General features: G+C 42.0%; 1 protein-coding gene across 1 annotated transcript in view; it reads right to left on the reverse strand.

The window, feature by feature from the left end:
• LOC111955573 (voltage-gated potassium channel regulatory subunit KCNG2-like) overlaps positions 1 to 25185 on the reverse strand; it is a 36674-nt gene that overhangs the window by 10731 nt on the left and 758 nt on the right. The window contains exons 2-3 of the mRNA XM_023975782.2: positions 12498 to 12803; positions 11705 to 12287 (exon numbers count right to left, since the gene is read on the reverse strand). Of these exons, the coding sequence (XP_023831550.1) occupies positions 11705 to 12287; positions 12498 to 12691 (777 nt within the window). The 5' untranslated portion in view covers positions 12692 to 12803. The remainder of the gene's footprint in view (positions 1 to 11704; positions 12288 to 12497; positions 12804 to 25185) is intronic.

The raw sequence follows: 25185 nt of genomic DNA on the forward strand, positions 1-25185 counted from the left end.
GTCCAAACCTTTGACAGTTACTGTATATCTGTTGGTAATGATAGTGTTTCACAGTATTACTTGCCCACCAGTGTTGTGAATGGCTGTGATATTCACCTATTGATTTCTACCGCCGGAGCAGCAACTGTTGTCAAAATGGGAAAGCTGTTCTGAATTTGTGGCTGTATTATCTAGTGGAAATTGCTCTGTCATTTCCTGGTTGCTTAAATTCTACACTGTTTGCTCAATTTCAGACTGTGGGCTGACACGCCGGATTTGTAGACTGCATTGTACTCAGCACTCTATTGTCCCTCTAATCAAACACTTCACGAGAGCCCATGAGCTCATGTTGCGCAACGTTTCAATAGGCGTGAGAAAACAGCGGGATGGCCTCTACTAAAAATAGGAGGTTCAGTTTTCTATAGGATAGGCCTACTATATTTGTTTCTCAACTTTCCTAATATTAAGCACATTGCTAATATTTACAACAGGAATATAGGCTACCTGGCTGGCATGAGAATAAACCATGGGGAAAAGCGTCCTCCATTCACTATGCATAGATGACATATATTTTCCCCGCTGACCCGGTTTCGATACAGGTGTATGATAATGGTCCATTCTAAATCAAAACAAATTTCACACATTTACTAAATAATATATGTAAAGTCAAGATTAAATCAAGAATAATCTGATGGCTGACAATATTATCCACTCACTTGTGAATTATATATTATCACGTGAATTATGCCCAGCATAAGAAACAAAGTATTTTTTATGTGACTTTTTCTAATCATAGTCGCACACCTCATGTAGCCTAGCCCATAGGCCTATATGTTTTAATACGGTTTTGTATTACAACTAAAGTGGCCAAATAACTTCTTAAAATTAAGCACATTAACCCACTTTACAAGGGGGGTAGAGCCTAACTGGCATACATACATACATAAGCAGAGTGTGAGTTTCAAGTTTGGGGAAGATAATTGTCACCATAAAAAAGCACCTTCATAATAAAAGCATTACATGCATAATTGCATTTGCGGTTACTTTTGATAATGGTGTTTTCCGCTAATGGAACATTTGTGCTTATAGCCTACTACCATCGCTTATAATGTGAAGAAATAGCTTCATAGTTTATCAACATTTTAAGCTAAACATTCTAATCTGTTGCATCAGCCACATTGCGTAAAAAAGTTTTTGGGATGCTAGTAGTTGTATTAATGTGGGTGCGTTACGGACACACAAATGGGATGTGCCGTGAAATTCTAGGCATTATCAAGTGCTTGTCAAATTGTGAATGAGTGACTGATGTAGTGTGTACAGCCTGCGCAAAACAAAGCAGAGCTCATGCCTTTCAAGCCACTATTTTCAAATCATCATTAGAGTCACATCATGCAGCTGTACAACGTATTAAAAATCAAAACATATAGCCCAATGTTTGTAGAACAAATAAAGTAAAATTAATAACTCTATATTAAGCATATAGGATTACCTATTTCTTTGTTAACAGCTCAACACAGAATAGCTGCATGTTCACACTCCCTCAAATCATTTGGAGAAAATATCCTTTCTATTTTATTCAGCTTTGTTCAATTGTATTCTTCATTACTATCAAATAACATAAAATAATGTCACGGAATTCTAAGCAAATCTTGTCTGCTAAATGACCTAGTGTCGCCCGCAGCCATTTGGCACGGCCAGATCAGGACCTAACATAGGGACAACTCAGAGTATGCTATTCTGTTCTTCTGAAATAGACTACATGTCATGCTTCTTTAGACCTGTCTAATATAAATAATGGATTTATTGGGAAGGTGTAGGCTATATTACATGGATTTATTATAGATATAGATGTTCCAAAGGTCTGCATCAGTGGCTTGTAATCCATGTGTGGAAGCCAGGAGATGCAAAATGTGTTGATGTTAATTAACGGTCAATTACTGTGAGACAGTTATTTGCTTGACAATTACCGTCTGACAAAACTTCATGACCACCACAGCCCTAACCAACACACATCTATTTTTGTAACTACCTGGACCTACCATTCGGTTTCGAAGTATTGAAAGTATTTGAATGAAAAGTTTGAATGAAAAGGTGACTAAGAAGTGCTCATCATTTCAAATAGGCTACATGAATGTACTAAACAGCATATACACATTAAATAAGTCAATAGCCAGACAGCTGGCCTAATTAAATAGGCTATACTTTTTAATTATTTCAAGGTTTTAGTCTACAAAGAAATATATTTTGAAGCATTTGTGAGTGTGACACACTAGGCTAGCAGAGATATTAAGCACTCAGCATTTAAACAACATTTCATTGTATTAAATCATTATAGTCTATAAATTGTGCATATAGGCTGTGACTTGCTTACAATTAAATACAAATTAAACAAAAAATGCCTTATTAGGCTCAGTCTACAGTGTCTTTGAATTAATTTTTAGAAACACGAGTTTGACCAGAGTCTGTGGCTTCAGGCTCATGCGATGGTGCCTGGAGAGCAGGCCAGCAGTGGAGAATATTCTCTCCACACTTGCAGAGCCACTGGGATGCTAAACACCCTTCGGACTACTCTTGCCAGGCTGGGCAGGATGCGTAGTTGTTGTTTTTTCTGTAGGTAAGCACAAAAGATTTTAGGTAAAATAACCCGATCAAAATGGAAAGCTCCTTGAAAGAGGTAACATGCCAGGACTATTGGGCCAAAATCTATGATGGCCTATTGTATAAGAGGTCAGATTTTTTTTCATAAATACTTTGCTACAATGACACATTTAGCTAGCTACCCACCTCATTCCTTTCTGTTAGCATGTGCACGTAGTAAGTACACTATCCTGCCTTTGGGATATGTGTCTTTTCAGATTCCACAATGATTCTTTAGTTGTGGACACTACATCACCACACTTCGTCTCTTGCTCTTGGTCCTCCTCATATTGGTAAGTCACCTTGATCTGTCACCTGTGTGTTTTATTCGTTTCTTTATGAAAATATTTAGGATACTTGATGACAGTAGCGAAAGCAAGGGGCTATAGCAGCACACAAGTAGACTACAAATGCATGCTGGGGCAGTCATGCCCTGAGCTCGTGAAGTGAGCGCTACTGGAGTGAAATTGAAGCGGACTAGAAGGTCAACGATCCAAATTTTGGGAAACTCGCTCCACACTCCAGTCAAATTGGGCACGATCCAGCTCCACTCCGTTCACATACTCTGACACCTGGAAGTATATTGATACTTTCAATAAGCATTTTTCCACGGCTGGCCGTGCTTTCCACCTGGCTACCCCGACCCTGGCCAACATCTCAGCACCCCCTGCTGCCAATGACTGGAACGAATTGTAGAAATCTCTGAAGCTGGAGTCTTATATCTCCCTCTCTAATTTTAAGCATCAGCTGTCTGAGCAGCTTACTGTACCTGTACTGTACCTGTACCTGGACACAGCCAATCTGTAAATAGCACACCCGACTACCTCATCCCCATATTTTTACTTACCCTCTTGCTCTTTTGCACCCCAGTATCTCTACTTGCACATCAGCATCTGCACATCTATCACTCCATTATTAATGCTAAATTGTAATTATTTTCGCCTCTAGAGCCTATTTATTACCTACCTCCCTACTCTTCTACATTTGCACACACTGTACATAGATTTTTCTATTTTTCTTTTATGTTATTGACTGTACAGTCGTGGCCAAAAGTTTTGAGAATGACACAAATATTAATTTCCACAAAGTTTGCTGCTTCAGTGTCTTCAGATATTTTTGTCAGATGTTACTATGGAATACTGAAGTATAATTACAAGCATTTCATAAGTGTCCAAGGATTTTATTGACAATTACATGAAGTTGATGCAAAGAGTCAATATTTGCAGTGTTGACCCTTCTTTTTCAAGACCTCTGCAATCCGCCCTGGCATGCTGTCAATTAACTTCTGGGCAACATCCTGACTCAAGGCAACCCATTCTTGCATAATCAATGCTTGGAGTTTGTCAGAATTTGTGGGGTTTTGTTTGTCCACCTGCCTCTTGAGGATTGATCACAAGTTCTCAATGTGATTAAGGCCTGGGGAGTTTCCTGGCCATGGACCAAAAATATCGCCACTAAGTTATCACTTTTGCCTTATGGCAAGGTGCTCCATCATGCTGGAAAAGGCATTGTTTGTCACCAAACTGTTCCTGGATGGTTGGGAGAAGTTGCTTTCGGAGGATGTGTTGGTACCATTCTTTATTCATGGCTGTGTCCTTAGGCAAAATTGTGAGTGTGCCTACTCCCTTGGCTGAGAAGCACACATGAATGGTCTCAGGATGCTTTACTGTTGGCATGACACAGGACTGATGGTAACGCTCACATTGTCTTCTCAATAGAACCGCTCTCTTTGAAGTTCTTGATGATCCGATAAATGGTTGATTTCGGTGCAATCTTACTGGCAGCAATATCCTTGCCTGTGAAGCCCTTTTTGTGCAAAGCAATGATGACGGCACGTGTTTCCTTGCAGGTAACCATGATTGACAGAGGAAGCTTTTGAAGCTTCCAGTCTGTTATTCAAACTCAATCAGCATGACAGTGATCTCCAGCCTTGTCCTCGTCAACACTCACACCTTAATTAATGAGAGAATCACTGACATGATGTCAGCTGGTCTTTTGTTGCAGGGCTGAAATGCAGTGGAAATGTTTTGGGGGATTCAGTTAATTTGCATGGCAAAGAGTGACTTTGCAATTAATTGCAATTCATCTGATCACTCTTCATAACATTCTGGAGTATATGCAAAATGCCATCATACAAACTGAGGCAGCAGACTTTGTGAAAATTAATATTTGTGTCATTCTCAAACCTTTTTGCCACGACTGTACATTTGTTCATGTGTAGCCCTGTGTTGTTATTTGTGTCGCACTGCTTTGCTTTATCTTGGCCAGGTCACAGTTGTAAATGAGAACTTGTTCTCAACTGGCCTACCTGGTTAAATAAAGCTGCCTAAGGAGGCAGTAGGGGCACTCAACTCACAGAGATGCTGTTCGAGACAGCAGGAGATCCAGAGGATCAAGGTGCTGCCCGCCAGCCATGCTGTGTGTGTACGTGTGAGAGAAAGTGCTTGAGGCTAGATGGCCTCAGGATCCTGGTGTATGATCAGAGCAGAGTGATAGTAGCTGTCTCATTCCTCTCCAAAGGGTGTGTGTGTGCGTGCCTGTTTCTGTGGAAGCCTTGTCTTGGATGATTTTGTTTTTGGCAAAGTGTTCCCCATATGATGACTAACACACTAATCCAATACAATGACTGAGGAACAGACTTTCTCCACAGTAGAACATTTCTTTAGACTTTCGAAGTCATTGATATTTTTCAATTGAGTGAGAGAAGTTTAATCTCCCACATTAAATCATCTATTTCCGTGGCTTCTTTTCCAGTTATTTAAAAAATGTATTATGTTTCTTAAATGTATTTGTTTCTCACTAGACTGAAATAACTCACTGGAATAATTCCCATAATTCACGTTGGCAATCAATTACATTGCAGCAGACGTACGCTGGCCTCAACCCAGGCGGTCTTGTTGCCTGTCAAGAGAGATTCTTGGGGACATTCAATGCTACAGAATTATTTTGGTATCTGTGCCTCGACACAATCCTGTCTCGGAGCTCTACGTACAATTCCGTCGACCTCATGGCTTGGTTTTGGCTCTGACATGCACTGTCAACTGTGGAACCTTATCTAGACAGGTGTGTGCCTTTCCAAATCATGTCCAACCAATTGAATTTACCACAGGTGGACTCCAAGTTGTAGGAACATCTCCAAGGCTGATCAATGGAAAAAGGATGCAGCTGAACTCAATTGAGTCTCATAGCAAAGGGTCTGAATACTTACGTAAATAATGTATTTCTGTTTTTATTTGTTTTTTTATAAACAGTCATTATTGATCATATTGTGTGTAGATTGATGAGGACCATTTTTTATTTAATCAATTTTAGAATAAGGCTGTAACGTAACATAATGTGGAAAGTCAAGGGGTCTGAATACTTTCCAAATGCACTGTATTTATCAGAGAGAAGAAAACGGATAAAACAAGTCCTACATTTCCACACGTTTACAGGGGGAGAAATAAGCCATTTTGACATTGAGGTGTGAAAAGACTGAAATTGACACACAAACTTAGAGCAGCGTTTCCCAAACTCGGTCCTGGGACCCCAAGTGGTGCACGTTTAGTTTTTTTTCCCTAGCACTACACAGATGATTCAAATAATCAAAGCTTGATGATAAGTTGGTTATCCGAATCAGCTGTGTAGTGCTAGGGCAAAAACCAAAACATGCACCCCTTGGGGTTTCATGGACAGAGTTTGGGAAACACTCTACTCTGAGGGGACACACACACACACACACACACACACACACACACACACACACACACACACACACACACACTTTAATCCTCTATTCATCCAGATAGAGGCAATAAGCACACCCATAAAACTCTTCATGTGTGTACGTGCAGCTGTTATGTGGGCCTGAATCACTGAGCTGTATTAGAACAGACAAGCTAAGTGCTTTCCATCACCACCTTGGTTTTGTCCTCTGATGCTTTTACAAAAACCACAACTTTTTTTTCAGTTTTAATGGATCCACAACTGCACACAGGCAAAGGGATATGAAGGTTAGAGTCTAACTGAGTCTGGAAGACAAGGGTTGTCAGAACATCTCTGAGCAGGTGAGACAAGCCTGCACTCTGGACGGAGGAACAACAAGCTAAATTCATAAAGAGAACGTAACATTTAACATGGTTGAGGACGCCAACTCTTACTGTAAGACTACAAATGTATTAGATTATTATCCTGCTGGTCTAGTTGGTTCATGAGTTTAGCCTATAGCTGAAACATATCATGATAAACGGCCTCAATCTACACTGAGCAAAAATAAACACATCATGCAACAATTTCAAAATGTTTACTGAGTTAAGGAAATCAGTGAATTAAAATACATAGATTATGGCCAATTTTATTGATTTCACATGACTGGGAATACAAATATGCATCTGTTGGTCAAAGATACTGTACCTTAAAAAAAGGTAGGGGAGTAGATCAGAAAACCAGTCAGTATCTGGTGTGACCACCATTTGCCTCATGCAGTGTGACACATTTCCTTCGCATAGAGTTGATCAGGCTGTTGATTGTGGCCTGGAATGTTATCCCACTCCTCTTCAATGGCTGTGCGAAATTGCTGGATATTGTCTGGAAATTGAACACGTTGTCGTACACGTCGATCCAGAGAAATGGGCGGCATTTCTGGTGAGTATGCAGGCCATGGAAAATCTGGGATATTTTCAGCTTCCAGGATATGTGTAACAGATCCTTGCGACATGGGGTTGTGCGTTACATGAGGTGATGGCGGCTGATGAATGGCACGACAATGGGCCTCAGGATCTCGTGACGGTATCTCTGTGCATTCAAATTGCCATAGATAAAATTACATTGTGTTTGTTGTCTGTAGCTTATGCCTGCCCATACCATAACCCCACTGCCACCATAGGGCACTCTATTCACAACGTTGACATCAGCAAATCGCTCACCCACACGATGCCATCTGCCCGGTACATTTGAAACCGGGATTCATCTGTGAAGAGCACACCTATCCAGCGTGTCAGTGGCCATTGAAGGTGAGAACAACACCCAACTGAAATCAGGTCAAGACCATGGTGAGGACGACGAGCACGCAGATGAGCTTCCCTGAGACGGTTTATGACAGTTTGTGCAGAAATTCTTCAGTTGTGCAAATCCACAGTTTCATCAGCTATGCGGGTAGCTGGTTTCAGACGATCCCACAGCTGAAGAATCTGTATGTGGAGGTCCTGGGCTGGTGTGCTTACACGTGGTCTGCAGTTGTGAGGCTGGTTGGACGTACTGCCAAATTCTCTAAAATGACTTTGGAGGTGGCTTATGGTAGAGAAATGAACATTTAATTATCTGGCAACAGCTCTGGTGGACATTCCTGCAGTCAGCATGCCAATTGCACACACCCACAAAATTTGAGACATCTGTGGCATCGTGGTGTGTGACAAAACGGCACCTTTTACAGTGGCCTTTTATTGTCCCCAGCACAAGGTGCACTTGTGTAATGAGCATGCTGTTTAATTAGCTTCTTGATATGCCACTCCTGTCAGGTGGATGGATTATCTTCGCAAAGGAGAAATGCTCACTAACAGGGATGTAAACAAATTTGTTCACAAAATGAGAGAAATAAGCTTTTTGTGCGTATGGAACATTTCTGGGATCTTTGATTTCTGCTCATGAAACATGGGAACAACACTTCACATGTTGCGTTTATATTTTTGTTCAGCATACACCTCAATAAAGACAGCGTCCTAGGGATTTCATTAAATGTACATCCATAGTGGGAAGATCTATGCTGATCACCATCAAAGCCTCCTCCTGTTAATGAATATTAGCTCAACTAACGGAGGAGGATGGTGGGCAGACTCCATTCAAACAGCTCAGGTTATTAGCTCTCACTAATGAAGATAGTTGATTTGGATATCTCTGAAGTGTTTAGTCACAATATTGCTCTGCTTAACATTAACACATACAAAAATACAGCCCGTAGCGTAACCTACAACATGGGTCTAGACAACCCTCCTTAACCTTCAAACATGGACATGAGAATAAACAGAGAACATTCCATAGATACTGCTCCCTATCAACAAGTACAGAGTATTCTTGGCCGTTTGTCAAGTCTCTCTCTCCCTCTCATTGTAAAACAGCATTTGTATATATCCTTGCCTGACCTTTGTCTCCCTCAATCACTTACAGTTTTGACTCTTTTAAAGCTCAGCCAGTAACCTCACCTAATAGGAGATGAGTGCTCCAAGAGAAGGTATTGTTTGGGGAGTTAGCTCGCTAACACGAACACTCCTTGTAGCTAGCTCGCTAACCCTCCTTGTAGCTAGCTCGCTAACCCTCCTTGTAGCTAGCTCGCTAACCCTCCTTGTAGCTAGCTCGCTAACCCTCCTTGTAGCTAGCTCGCTAACCCTCCTTGTAGCTAGCTTGTTAACCCTCCTTTCACTCTGATTTCCACTTTGAAGATACAGCACATCCTCAGCCCCCTCACCCCCTCTCCACCCTCCTCTCACCCCGACGCAGAGGTCTCTTTGGTAGCGGGAGAAGCCTGTGGAGGTTCTCTTTAAATCATTCTAAAGCTTTATTGATGTCATTCAGGAGGTTGACTGTGTTGCCCCACAAAGACACTCCAGCAGTAACACTGAGGTCTCAGAGGCACAACTACTAGACATGAAACACCCAGAAGAAGAAGATAATATAATGACTTATCTCGGTAGTGAAATTGGTGCAGTAACATTAGGTGGCCACTGGCCAAGTGCTAAGCCCTATGGGACCCCTGAGGACCACAAGAGGACAACCTCTGGCCTAATGTACTGATTATTCATCTACAGTGCCTTCAGAAAGTATTCATACCCCTTGACCCCTTGTCGCGAGTCTACACACACACACACACACACACACACACACACAATGTCAAAGTGGAATTATGTTTTTAGAAATGTTTACAAAATAAGTGAAAATGAAAAGCTGAAATGTCTTGAGTCAATAAGTATTCAACCCCCTTGCAATGGCAAGCCTAAATAAAGTTCAGGAGTAATAAAGTGCTTAACAAGTCACAGAGTACCACAGTATGTGTCATAATACCCATAAAACTTAGCGGTCAAACAGGGAAATGGTTCTAATTGTTTTTACACCATACATTTTCCCATAGTGGATTTTAGAAACACTTAAAATAAGCACTGTGTTTCATGTAAGCTCACCCTTGCCTGTTTTGATAACCATTTAAATCTCTCTCGGACAAGGTGATTTTTAAAATCAATATATTTGCCTGTATTTAGCCCCCAAAATAAAATGCTAATTAGCTGCTACTGTGGATATCATATACAACTACAAATGCCATGATCTGGATGACACTGCTGAATAGAGGTAAAGTCTGGATTAACTAACTAAATGTAGTAATGAATAAATTGGCTAGATTTACACAATACCTGTTAGTAAAGGTGTTAGCTAAAGATGATGTGCAGAAGCTTTCAAGGATTTGTTGTCTTGCATGATGTCTACTTTGATGCTAATTAGCATTTTCGAATAGAGCCAAATATATTGATAAAAGTCATCTTGTTGGAGAGAGATTTACACGGTTATCAAAATGTCACGCAAGGGTAAGCCTACACAAACCACAGCCCTTATTTTAAGTATTTCTAAAATCTCCTATGGGAAAAATGAATGGTGGAAAAACGATTGGAACCATTTCCCTGTTTGACCGCTAGATTTTATGGGTATTATGACACGTCCACTGTGGAGCTTTATAAGTTGCATGGACTCACTCTGTGTGCAATAATAGTGTTTAACATGATTTTGTATTGACTACCTCATCTCTGTACCCCACGCATACAATTATCTGTCCCTCGGTCGACGAGTGGATTTCAAACACAGATTCAACCACAAAGACCAGGGAGGTTTTCCAATGCCTCACAAAGAAGGCCACCTATTGGTAGATTAAAAATAATTTAAGCAGACATTGAATATCCCTTTGAGCATGGTACAGTTACTACTAAGACTTCAATATACCCAGTCACTAAAAAGGAAAACACGCAGGGATATCAACCTTGACGCCGATGTTGACTTCAAAACGGTTCGAGTTAATGGCTGTGACAGGAGAAACTGAGGATGGATCGACAACATTGTAGTTACTCCACAATACTAGACAGAGTGAAAAGAAGGAAGCCTGCACAGAATAGAAATATTCCAAAACATGCATCCTGTTTGCAATAAGGCACTAAAGTAAAACTACAAAAAAATTGGTCTAAGAAATTAACTTAATGTACAAAGCGTTATGTTTGGAGCAAATCCAACACAACACATTATGTTAAAAATAAACGGAATGGAGCTAAGCACAGGCAAAATCCTAGAGGAAAACCTGGTTCAGTCTGAACTTGCTTACCAAGATGACATTGAATGTTCCCGAGTGGCCTAGTTACAGTTGACTTAAAATTGGGTTGAAAATCTATAGCAAAACTTGAAAATGGCAGTCTAGCAATGATCAACAACCAACTTCACAGAGCTTAAAGAATTGTTAAAAGCATGTGCAAATATTGTACAATCCAGTTGTGCAAAGCTCTTAAAGGCTTACCAAGAAAGTTTCACAGCTGTAATCACTGCCAAAGGTGATTCTAACATGTATTGACTCAGGGGTGTGAATACTTATGCAAATGAGAGATTTCTGTATTTCATTTTCAATACATTTGCTAATATTTCAGGCTGTAACAACAAAATATGGAATAGGTCAAGAGGTATGAATAGTTTCTGAAGGCACTGTATATTATATGTTAATTATTCCTTTATTGCCTGAATAAGAGCAAGACGAGAGTGCCTTAACAGCAGCAGCAGCAGCAGATCTGGCAAATGGAATAATCTGGTATTAATGTGATTGGAGTTGTAGCGTGGCAGTTGTCCCTGACAACATCCCTGAGCCATCACATTACCTCTGTGAAGATTAGTTACTATTAGAGGGAAGACTCACTATGTGGAGGTTGTCCCTCAAACATCATCCAACTAAGTGCAGAATGTAGATATGAATGTGCCCAGAGTTTCCAGGTCTGTAACTCGGTTAGGTCAAACTCCTGGCCCTATGTATAACCCACCCGACTGTGACCCAGAAGTAAAACCCTGTGAGTAGGGAGTAAACAGGAAGTGAACTCACCCTCTCCTCCTCCTCCCTGAGGTCGGGCATGGTGCTGATGCAGAGCGTTACTGCGGTGATGGCCACAAACACCACCGACAAGAAGGCAAAGATCTTTCCAGGTAGTCCAGATTGAGGGTTCTCTACCATGTCGTGCAGCCTGCGCATACACCCCGCCATGCGGCTCTCCTCCTCCTCCCCCCCTCCCTCTCCGGCGTGCCCCTGCCCATCCTCACAGCTCTGAGGGGTCAGGGTTGTGGTGAGCTCTGCCTCCTCCATCCTCAGCTGCTCCTTGAGCTCCTCCTGTCTGATGCGTAGCTTCCTGAGGCAGCACCACTCCAGCCTGGTGTCCTCCACGCCCCAGTAGACCAGCTCCTCCTGGAAGGACAGGGCACACATCTCCCTCAGCAGCCGCAGCCGCCCTGCCGCTAGGAACGTCACAATGGTGCGGAACGCAGATGGGCTGCGGTCAAAGAAGTACTCCTGGCACCCGTCGTCGTAGTCGTCACACACCTCCATGATCTCGTCCAATGAGCTGCAGCCCCTCAGCCGGCCCAGCCGCGTCAGAGGGAACTCCTCCAGAACGGACCAGGGGATACGGTACCTGGTGAGCAGAAAACACACAATGTTACCGCTGCACAACGACTTTGTACAATAGTCACTGAAATACTCTTCAAGTTATAATGCTCTTTAGCAGCAGCAAGACCAATGCCTGGATTATATGCCTTTTAAATCTTGCACCCAAAGACTTCTGATTATGGACTATTGATTATCGAGATGAACATAGCAACTCTTGACTATGTTGGTATTGTACCTGATCCCGCCCACGTTGATGACAGCTGATAGGTCGTTCTCCTCCTGCCCCTCATTGGGCCTCCGCAGCAGCCGTTGCCGCTTGAAGAACACACCCTTCTTAGTTACCACCTCCTGCTGGTTCTCAATGGGGAAGTGGAAGGGCGTGAACTCTTTCTCCGTGCTGCCCGCTAGGAAGGCCACCTCCTGGTACATCCCTGATTCTCCTCTGGAGGACCTAGAGGGTCCTGGTTGAGAGGCGAGGGGTGGGTTTCACTGGCCGACTGGGTTGGCAGGGACCTCACCCATCCAGGAGCAGGGCCGGGCTCTATGGAAACAAAGCAGATGAAAGAAAGTTTAGACACTGTTAGAAATGACTTCCACATGTTTATTGGGACGAATTACTTCAGAATCTCAGGATGAACCAGATACAAGTCACTCTTCAGGCTCCTTTTTTCCCCTCTTTCTCATCACACCAACAAGTTTTGCATCAGCAGGAACCCCGATGCAGAAAGAGGAATTTGTTAAGTTGTTGTGGTATTTAACGCATCGCTGAGGCCCTAAATGAGATGCTTCTCTTTAAAGGATTGTTTATCAAGGTTCACTAAATGAAAATAAATACAGAGCAATTAGCTGTGGAATGTTGACAAAGAAAAGAACAAACTGTTTGGATATACTTGGTAAAACTTCCCGTGATTAATCTTTCATGGGCCATTGACTTTGTTTATGACAACAGAAAAAGTGCAATTAATTCTGCAGCAATAATGTCTTGCTTTAATCTTCTTATTCCAACATAGATTTTTACATCAGTACAACCACAGCTTCAGCTGATGAAACAAACCCCTAAAATGTGGCACTTTCCAATGGCACCTTCCAGTCTTAAGACTGACAGAATGCAGCTCTGTGGAGCGAGGGTTAAATGATTCATACAAAGCCAAATTAGATCACAGTGAACTACCGTCAGCCACAAAACTCCTCCTCATGATGCAGCATCACACTAAAACTTTAATCCGTTTCGTTCACGAGAATGTTCTGAACCTCAAAACAGGACACATTGTGACTGTTGGTGAATCAGAGGAAAACATTACAAACTCTTCCAAAATATTTTGAGAAACTCATATATACTGTACAGTTGAAGTCAGAAGTTTACATACACCTTAGCCAAATACATTTAAACTCAGTTTCATAATTCCTGCCATTTAATCCTAGTAAAAATTCACTGTCTTAGGTCAGTTAGGATCACCACTTTATTTTAAGAATGTGAAATGTCAGAATAATGGTAGAGAGAATGACTTATTTCAGCTTATATTTATTTTATCATATTCCCAGTGGGTCAGAAGTTTACATACACTCAATTAGTATTTGGTAGCATTGCCTTTAAATTGTTTAACTTGGGTCAAACGTTTCGGGTAGCTTTCCACAAGCTTCCCACAATAAATTGGGTGAATTTGGCCCATTCCTCCTGACAAAGCTGGTGTAACTGTCAGGTTTGTAGGCCTCGCACACGCTTTTTCAGTTCTGCCCACAAATGTTCTATTGGATTGAGGTCAGGGCTTTGTGATGGCCACTCCAATACCTTGACTTTGTTGCCCTTAAGCCATTTTGCCACAACTTTGGAAGTATGCTTGGGGTCATTGTCTATTTGGAAGACCCATTTGCGACCAAGCTTTAACTTCCTGACTGATGTCTTGAGATGTTGCTTCAATATATCCACATCATTTTCCCCCCTCATGATGCCATCTATTTTGTGAAGTGCACCAGTCCCTCCTGCAGCAAAGCACCCCCACAACACGATGCTGCCATCCCCGTGCTTCACGGTTGGGATGTTGATCTTCAACTTGCAAGCCGCCCCCTTTTTCTTCCAAACATAACGATGGTCATTATGGCCAAACAGTTCTATTTTTGTTTCATCAGACCAGAGAACATTTCTACAAAAAGTACGATGTGCAGTTGCAACACGTAGTCTGGCTTTTTTATGGCAGTTTTGGAGCAGTGGCTTCGTCCTTGCTGAGCGGCCTTTCAGGTTATGTCGATATAGTACTCGTTTTACTGTGGATATAGATACTTTTGTACCTGTTTCCTCCAGCATCTTCACACGGACCTTTGCTGTTATTCTGGGATTGATTTACACTTTTCGCACCAAAGTACGGTCATCTCTAGGAGACAGAACGCCTCTCCTTCCTGAGCGGTATGACGGCTGCGTGGTCCAATGGTGTCTATACTTGCGTACTATTGTTTGTACAGATGAACATGGTACCTTCAAGCCTTTGGAAATTGTTCCCAAGGATGAACCAGACTTGTGGAGGTCTACAATTTATTTTCTGAGGTCTTGGCTGATTTCTTTTGATTTTTCCATGATATCAAGCAAAGAGGCACTGAGTGTGAAGGTAGGCCTTGAAATACATCCACAGGTACACCTCCAAATGATTCAAATTATGTCAATTAGCCTATCAGAAGCTTCTAAACCCTTGACATAATTTTCTGGAATTTTCCAAGCTGTTGAAAGGCACAGTCAACTTAGTGTATATAAACTTCTGACCCACTGGAATTGTGATACAGTGAATTATAAGTTAAATAATCTGTAAACAATTGTTGGAAACATTACTTGTGTCATGCACTAAGAAGATGTCCTAACTGACTTGCCAAAACAATAGTTTGTTAATAAGAAATTTGTGGTGGTTGAAAAACTAGTTTTAATGACTCCAACCTAAATGATATTGTTAAACTCCGGACTCACGTGTATATACATATAATTATAATATATATACAGTGGGGAGAACAAGTATTTGATACACTGACGATTTTGCAGGTTTTCCTACTACAAAGCATAGAGGTCTGATATTTATCATAGGTACACTTCAACTGTGAGAGAAGGAATCTAAAACAAAAATCCAGAAAATCACATTGTATGATTTTTTAAGTAATTAATTGGCATTTTATTGCATGACATAAGTATTTGATACATCAGAAAAGCAGAACTAATATTTGGTACAGAAACCTTAGTTTGCAATTACAGAGATCATACGCCTGTAGTTCTGACCAGGTTTGCAACCACTGCAGCAGGGATTTTGGCCCACTCCTCCATACAGACCTCTCCAGATCCTTCAGGTTTCGGGGCTGTCGCTGGGGCAATACGGACTTTCGGCCCCTCCAAAGATTTCTATTGGTTCAGGTCTGGAGACTGGCCAGGCCACTCCAGGACCTTGAGATGCTTCTTACGAGCCACTCCTTAGTTGCGCCTGGCTGTGTGTTTCGGGTCGTTGTCATGCTGGAAGACCCAGCCACGACCCATCATTCAATTGCTCTACTGAGGGAAGGAGTGTTGGTCCAGATCTCGCGTAGACATGCCCCATCCATCCTCTCCTCAATACGGTGCAGTTCTCCTGTCCCCTTTGCAGAAAAGCATCCCCAAAGAATGATGTTTCCACCTCCTGCTTCAACAGTTGGGATGGTGTTCTTGGGGTTGTACTCATCCTCTTCTTCTCCAAACACGGCGAGTGGAGTTTACGACCAAAAAGCTCTATTTTGTCTCATCAGACCACATGACCTTCTCCATTCCTCCTCTGGATCATCAGATGGTCAATTGGCAAACTTCAGACGGGCCTGGACATGCGCTGGCTTGGGCAGGGGGACCTTGCGTGCGCTGCGAGGATTTTAATCCATGACGGCGTAGTTGTGTTACTAATGGTTTCTTTGAGACTGTGGTCCCAGCTCTCTTCAGGTCATTGACCAGGTCCTGCCGTGTAGTTCTGGGCTGATCCCTCACATCCTCATGATCATTGATGCCCCACGAGGTGAGATCTTGCATGAGCCCCAGACCGAGGGTGATTGACCGTCATCTTGAACTCTTCCATTTTCTAATAATTGCGCCAACAGTTGTTGCCTTCTCACCAAGCTGCTTGCCTATTGTCCTGTAGCCCATCCCAGCCTTTACAGGTCTACAATTTATCCCTGATGTCCTTACACAGCTCTCTGGTCTTGGCCATTGTGGAGAGTTGGAGTCTGTTTGATTGAGTGTGTGGACAGGTGTCTTTATACAGGGAACGAGTTCAACAGGTGCAGTTAATACAGGTAATGATGGGAGAACAGGAGGGCTTCTTAAAGAAAACTAACAGGTCTGTGAGAGCCGGAATTCTTACTGGTTGGTGGTGATCAAATACTTATGTCATGCAATAAATGCAAATTAATTACTTAAAATCATACAAGTGTATTTTCTGGATTTTTGTGTTTAGATTCCGTCTCTCAACAGTAGTTGAAAGTGTACCTATGATAAAAATGACAGACCTCTACATGCGTTAAGTAGGAAAGAAACCTGCAAAATCGGCATAGTGTACAATACTTGTTCTCCCCACTGTATATATATATATATATATATATATATATATATATATACACACACACACACATATACATACATACATACACTACCGCTCAAAAGTTTGGGGTCACTTTGAAATCTCCTTGTTTTTGAAAGAAAAGCTATTTTTTGCCCATTAAAATAACGTCAAATTGATCAGAAATACAGTGTAGACATTGTTGATGTTGAAAATGACTATTGCAGCTGGAAACGGATGATTTTTTATGGAATATCTAATTAGGCGTACAGAGGCCCATTATCAGCAACCATCACTCCTGTGTTCCAATGGCACGTTGCGTTAGCTAATCCAAGTTTATTGTTTTAAAAGGCTAATTGATCATTAGAAAACCCCTTTGCAATTATGTTAGCACAGCTGAAAACTGTTGTGCTGATCAAAGAAGTAATACAACTGGCTTTGTTTAGACTAGTTGAGTATCTGGAGCATCAACATTTGTGGGTTCGATTACAGGCTCAAAATGGCCAGAAACAAAGACCTTTCTTTCGTCTATTCTTGTTCTGAGAAATGAAGGCTATTCCATGCGAGAAATTGCCAAGAAACTGAAGATCTCATACAACGCTGTTTACTACTCCCTTCACAGAAGAGCGCAAATTAGCTCTAACCAGAATAGAAAGAGGAGTGGGAGGCATAGGTGCACATCTGAGAAGAAGTACATTCAAGTGTCTAGTTTGAGAAACAGACGCCTCACAAGTCCTCAACTGGCAAGACTGTTGGAAAAGCATTCCAGATGAAGCTGGTTGAGGGAATGCCAAGAGTGTGCAAAGCTGTCATCAAGGCAAAGGGTGGCTTTTGACTGGTAGTGTGTGTTTGTGTATGTGTGTATATAGTCCTTAACTGGCAGCTTCATTAAATAGTACCCGCAAAACACCAGTCTCAACATCAACAGTGAAGAGGCGACTCTGGGATGCTGGCCTTCCTCTGTCCAGTGTCTGTGTTCTTTTGCCCATCTTAATCTTTTCTTTTTATTGGCCAGTCTGAGATATTGCTTTTTCTTTGCAACTCTGCCTAAAAGGCCAGCATCCCTGCGTGAATGCCTGATTCACACAGTCTCTGAACAGTTAATGTTGAAATGTGTCTGCTACTTGAACTCTGAAGCATTTATTTGGGCTGCAATTTCTGAGGCTGGTAACTAATTAATTTATCCTCCGCAGCAGAGGTAACTCTGGGTCTTCCTTTCCTGTGGCGGTCCTCATGAGAGACAGTTTCATCATAGCGCTTGATGGTTTTTGCGACTGCACCTGAAGAAAATTTTTTAATTCTTTAAATTTTCCGGATTACCTGACCTTCATGTCTTCAAGTAATGATGGACTGTCGTTTTTCTTTGCTTATTTGAGCTGTTCTTGCCATAATATGGACTTGGTCTTTTACCAAATAGGGCTGCCTTCTGTATAGCACCCCTACCTTGTCACAACACAAGTGATTGGCTAAAACGCATTAAGAAGGAAATAAATTCCACAAAACAAGGCACACCTGTTAATTTAAATGCATTCCAGGGGACTACCTCATGAAGCTGGTTGAGAGAACACCAAGAGCATGCAAATCTGTCATCAAGGCAAAGGGTGGCTACTTTGAAGAATCTCAAATATAACATATATTTTAATTTGTTTAACACTTTTTTGGTCACTACATGATTCCATATGTGTTATTCCATACTTCACTATTGTTCTACAATGTAAAAGAAATGTCAGTCCCTTCTCCTGCAGCTGAAGTAGAGCGTTGAAAGCTGCTACACTAATGGCAAAGATGACAACCTAACGAGCTAGGGACAAGACTACAAACAGAGAATGATTTGACCTGGACACAATTTACTGCTGTGACAGGACAGACAGACAGACAAACAGAGGTGCATGGACTGAGAGACAGGGAGAAAGGGAGAGAGAGAGAAACAGAGGGAGAGAAAGAGAAACAGAGAGAAAGACAGACAAGGTGACAGCATGAAAGAGTATATGTATTAATGCTGTAATGTGTATGCATGAAAGACAACTGCAGATTTAGAAAGTCCAGAAAAAAACAAGGAGTATCCATCACCTGCTGATTAAACACAGTGAAACGTGTCAGTGCGCTCCAGTGCCTGGATGGATTGGCTCAGTAACGCTCCTTTCACACGGACTGATGTGACAACCAAGGGGAAAATAAGCTCCAGATAAAATGTCTGCCTGATGTGTTCTAATGTACTTACCACATGCTCTTTGTTTTATTTTACAATGGGCAAAAGGGGCACAAAAATGGGAATGGATTCAGGGTCAAGTGCAGATAATTGAGTGTGTTTGTCCAGAGTTGGGTAGGTTACTTTCTAATTCGATACATTTACTCGTTACCTGTCATCATAGTGGTATCTGACTTGTGGTCAGACTCGCTCATGTGGAACAATACTGACAGATGTGAAACACAAGTTAGTCCTCTGTGACTTTGCACTGATGGCAAGCTATAAGTAGCATCACTCAGGTAGTGCTCACCAGTTGTGACCGCTGGAGGGACTATACCATCCTTCTCAAAAAGGAGTCCTGTGTTGTCTATGTAGTAAGATATTGTATCATAGCAACATGTCTACTCTACATATCCTGCCATACTAGAGTGATTTGGGCTTCCAACTTAACCTGTGAAAGTGTCTGTAACAGTGCTCTGATGGTTTGGGGAAGAAGCCAATATCCATATTTGAAGGACTAAACGTTTATCTGCAGAGATAACAGAGAGTTGCTGCACTGCTCTTTCAGTCATGGCTGTTCTAACATTGTGGAATTGATTATTTCCTTCTTAGTGCTGCTGGTGTTTGACTGAACTACTGAAACATGGAAGCATAGTCCTGCTTCACTAACCACTTTCACAAATCCACATTTACCATAAACATTCTGAAAGCCCAAGATGGGGTAATGTAAATTACAAAACCAAAAATCCATTCTAATGAATTCACTTCAAATAAAAGTTTGCAGGTTCTAAAACTCATTTTCTAAAGTGCATTTCTTGCCCCGGGTGGTTATAGAAATGAGTTTGTGTCACTCATTTCCTTGGATGAATGATAATTGTGACCTATTTAGGCAGCCCTTTAGGGTGCATTCGTAAATTCACTCTGGCTATTTACTCCGATTTCATAGCACTCTCGTCTGAGCGTGCCAGAGCGCAGAATAACTGATGAATTTATGAACGCTCAACACCCGTTGAATATGGCCGGTGTCAGTAAATGTCGGCAAAAAAGCATAATAAAATTGTTGCCAGCAGCACAGTCACAGTCCCCAACGCTCTGGAGAACATGAAAACAGCCTAACCAGCTCTGTTAGGCTGAGTAAAATGGTCAGAGTGAAGTTAGCCAGTTAGCGTGGGTGCTTGACTACCGTTGTGAAGTCAGAACTCTCGGATCAACCCTGCTCCTTGGCAAGAGCGTCCAGTGTGCGCTCTGAATGCTCCTATCAAATAACATTTTATTGGTCACAAACACATGGTTAGCAGATGTTAATGTGAGTGTAGCAAAATGCTTGTTCTTCTAGTTCCGACAGTGCAGTAATATTCAAGTAGCTCAATATCAAGTAATCTAACAATTTCCCTAACAACTACCTAATACACACAAATCTAAAGGGGTGAATGGGAATATGTACATATAAATATATGGATGAGTGATGGCCGAGCGGCATAGGCAAGGTGCAGTGGATGGTATAAAATAGAGTATATACATGAGATATGAGTAATGTAAGATATATAAACATTGTTAAAGTGTCATTATCTAAAGTGGCATTGTTGAAAGTGACTAGTGATCCATTTATTAAAGTGACCAGTGATTGGGTCTCAATGTAGGCAGCAGCCTCTCTGAGTTAGTGATTCCTGTATAGCAGTCTGATGGCCTTGAGATAGAAGATGTTTTTCAGTCTCTCGGTCCCAGCTTTAATGCACCTGTACTGACCTCGCCTTCTGGATGGTAGTGGTGTGAACAGGCAGTGGCTCGGGTGGTTGTTGTCCTTGATGATCTTTTCAGCCTTCCTGTGACATTGGGTGCTATAGGTGTCATGGAGGACAGGTAGTTTGCCCCCAGTGATGCGTTGTGCGGGCAGACCACACCACACTCTGGAGAGCCTTGCGGTTGAGGGCGGTGCTGTTGCCGTACCAGGCTGTGATACAGCCCGACAGGATGCTCTCAATTGTGCATCTGTAAAAGTTTGTCAGGGTTTTGGGTGACAAGCCAAATTTTTTCAGCCTCCTGAGGTTGAAGAGGTGCTGTTGTGCCTTCTTCACCACACTGTCTGTGTGGGTGGACCATTTTGGTTTGTCTGCGATGTGTTCGCCGAAGAACTTAAAACTTTGCACCTTCTCCACTGCTGTCCCTTCGATGTGGATAGGGGGGGTGCTCCCTCTGCTGTTTCCTGAAGTCCATGATCATCTCCTTTGTTTTGTTGACTTTGAATGAGAGGTTGTTTTCCTGACACCACAATCTGAGTGCCCTCACCTCCTCCCTGTAGGCAGTCCCATCGTTGTTGGTAATCAAGCCCACTACTGTTGTGTCATCTGCAAAATTGATGATTGAGTTGGAGGTGTGCATGGCCATGCAGTCGTGTGTGAACAGGGAGTACAGGAGGGGGCTGAGCACGCACCCTTGTGGGGCCCCAGTGTTGAGGATCAGCGAAGTGGAGATGTTGTTTCCTACCTTCACCACCTGGGGGCAGCCTGTCAGAAAGTCCAGGACCCAATTGCACAGGGCGGGGTTGAGACCCAGGGCCTCCGGCTTGATGATGAGCTTGGAGAATACCATGGTGTAGAATGCTGAGCTGTAGTCAATGAACAGCATTATTACATAGGTATTCCTCTTGTCCAGATGGGATAGGGCAGTGTGCAGGCGATTGCATCATCTGTGGACCTGTTGTGGCGGTATGCAAACTGATGTGGGTCTAGGATGGCCGGTAAGGTGGCGGTGATATGTTCCTTGACTAGTCTCTCAAAGCACTTCATGATGACAGAAGTGAGTGCTACGGGGCGGTAGTCATTTAAGTTCAGTTGTCTTTGCCTTCTTGGGTACAGGAACAATGGTGGCCATCGAGAAGCATGTGGGGACAGCAGACTGGGATTAAACCTGCATATTTAGTTAAAAGGAATTCATGTTTGCAGGCAAAATTAACTAGAGAAATTGTGTCACTTCTCTTGTGTTCTGTGCAAGCAGAGTCTGGGTATATGCAGCAGTTTGGCCACATGACTTGTTGTGAACTGTGTGAAGACCATTTCTTCCTAACAAAGACCGTAATTAATTTGCCAGAATTTTACATAATTATGTCATAACATTGAAGGTTGTGCAAGGTAACAGCAATATTTAGACTTATGGATGCCACCCGTTCGATAAAATACAGAACGGTTCCGTATTTCACTGAAAGAATAAAACGTTTTGTTTTCGAAATGATAGTTTCTGGATTTGACCATGTTAATGACCTAAGGCTCGTACTTCTGTGTGTTTATTATATTATAATTAAGTCTATGATTTGATAGAGCAGTCGGACTGAGCAGTGGTAGGCAGCAGCAGGCTCGTWAGCATTCATTCAAACAGCACTTTCCTGCGTTTGCCAGCAGCTCTTCGCAATGCTTGAAGCACAGCGCTGTTCATGACTTCAAGCCTATCAACTCCCGAGATTAGGCTGGCAATACTATAGKACCTATAAGAACATCCAATAGTCAAAGGTATATGAAATACAAATGGTATAGAGAAATAGTCCTATAATAACTTCAACCTAAAACTTCTTAACTGGGAATATTGAAGACTCATGTTAAAAGGAACCACCAGCTTTCATATGTTCTCATGTTCTGAACAAGGAACTTAAGCGTACGCTTTTTTACATGGCACATATTGCAGTTTTACTTTCTTCTCCAACACTGTGTTTTTGTATTATTTAAACCAAATTGAACATGTTTCATTATTCTTTTGAGACTAAATTGATTTTTATTGATTTATTATATTAAGTTAAAATAAGTGTTCATTCAGTATTGTTGTAATTGTCATTATTACAAATATATATATAAAAATTGTCTGATTAATCGGTATCGGCTTTTTTTGGTCCCCCAATAATCGGTATCGGCGTTGAAAAATCATAATCGGTCGGCCTCTACTTTGAATGCATTGCGGAAGTTAGAGTAGCAGTGATCGAGTGTATTACACCTGCGCATAGTGCCATCTATATGCTGATAGAATTTAGGTAGCTTTGTTCTCAAATTTGCTTTTTTTAAATCCTCAGCTACAGTAAATGCAGCCTCAGGATATATGGTTTCCAGTTTACATAGAGTCCAGTGAGTTCCCTGAGGGCTGTCTTGGTGCTTGCTTGAGGGAGAATGTACACCGCTGTGGCGATAACTGACGAGAATTCTCTTGGGAGATAATATGGCCGGCATTTGATTGTAAGGAATTCTAGGTCGGGTGAGTAAAAGGACTTGTGTTCCTGTATGTTGTTATGATTACACCATGAGTCATTAATTATGAAGCATACACCCCCGCCCTTCCTCTTCCCAGAGAGGAGTTTCTCTCTGTCGGCGCGATGCATGGAGAAGCCCGGTGGCTGAACCGATTCCAACAACATATCCCGAGAGAGCCATGTTTCCGTGAAACAGAGAATGTTACAATCTCTAACGTCTCTCTGGAAGGCAACCCTTGCTCGAATTTCATCTACCTTGTTGTCAAGAGACTGGACATTGGCGAGTAGTATACTCGGAAGCGGTGGGCGGTGTGCACATCTACGGAGCCTGACCAGGAGGCCGCTCCGTCTGCCACTTCTGCGGCACCGTTGTTTTGGGTCGGCTTCTGGGATTAGGTCCATTGTCCTGGGTGGTGTTCCAAACAGAGGATCCGCTTCGGGAAAGTTGCATTCCTGGTCGTAATATTGGTAAGTTGACATCGCTCTTATATCCAATAGTTCTTCCCGGATGTATGTAATAAGACTTAAGATTTCCTGGGGTAACAGTAAGAAATAATACAGAAAAAAACTAAATACTGCATAGTTTCCTAAGGACTCGAAGCAAGGCGACCATCTCTGTTGGTGCCATCTTGCAATGTCGGCGCCATCTTTCAATCCTAGAGCTAAAGGCTCTGAATTTAAGAATGGACAATCTGACAACGCTCTAAATTTACGAATGCCCAGAGCGCACTATAGTACTCCAGATTGAATTTACGAACACACCATTAATTAAAGCAATTATAAACTGCACCGGGTGAAAGTAGATATTCAAAAAATGTAACGTGTATCAGATGTGAGCTATCTAGTGGACCAATACTCAGATGATCTATTGAAACAGAAAGGAATGGAATCTTAGTAGTTGGGTAGTTTTGTTATTAAAAATGTGATACTTTGTTAATTTGCAAAGTGCTTTAGAGAGAATGCAAGGTACAGTATCAGATAAATAACCTCAAGGTAAAGACTTAGAGACGCTGTTTGATGCCCACTGAGATGCACAGTAGAGCACTGGTTTCTGTACAGGCACCGATATGAGAAGTCCATCAACAATAACACTTTCAGGCAAGTCTCTCTATTTTTCCACACATTTGCATCTTTACACAACCACACAAAACAGTGGTTGTTTTTCTATTGGTAGAATGTGATGTATGAAATGTAGGTCGTCTATAGTGGCTGTATCATGTAGTTTATAGATGGATATCATTATTGCCCCCTTGAGGGCAATAAAGTTGATCTTGCCTATAGCATCGGTCTTGAAGGTAATCATCTCTCCCTGTAAATCCTCACGTATTACATGGTCTGTCTATGTGGTTCCAGGAAACGTATAGGACAAATGGGAGAATTGTCATGTGTACCAGCCTCCCGACCCCCAGTCCACATCCCTGTACTTCCACCCTAACCCGACCCCCAGTCCAGTCCACACATCAACAAGTTAATGAAATGCGGGAGGAGTGTAAAATATATAGATAATCCATACAGGCAGTAAAAGGAGAGCCCTTCGAGAGGGTAGGAGCTGTTTTAAAAGGTTGTATAACCCATTGACTTGAAAAGAACTCAATCTCCCATGTATTGACTATTCACCTGTAAAAACAAATAGTCTGTATGGTGGATCCTCTGATAAGGGTCCATGATAGGTTCAAGACAGAGTTTAGCCTAAAGGGTAACATTTAGACGGCATCCTTTCTACTGCGTTATATACAGTTATAGCCCCATTTGTTTTGGGGTTATACAATTATTGGCATCCAGAATGCTTGCACTGAGCCAAGTTGGTCAAAACCCGAATACTCCGGTTTAAAAGCCTATATTTGAAATAATCTAGAGATTCATTTTATATAGGAAACAACTTTCAACCTGTCTCTGTCAGATTTTGCCCATCTTGCAAAAAAGAGCCTCTGCCGTAGCCTACCGTGCTTAGGGATATGAG

This window comes from Salvelinus sp. IW2-2015, linkage group LG31, assembly GCF_002910315.2.
Source record: "Salvelinus sp. IW2-2015 linkage group LG31, ASM291031v2, whole genome shotgun sequence".
Lineage (NCBI taxonomy): Eukaryota > Metazoa > Chordata > Actinopteri > Salmoniformes > Salmonidae > Salvelinus > Salvelinus sp. IW2-2015.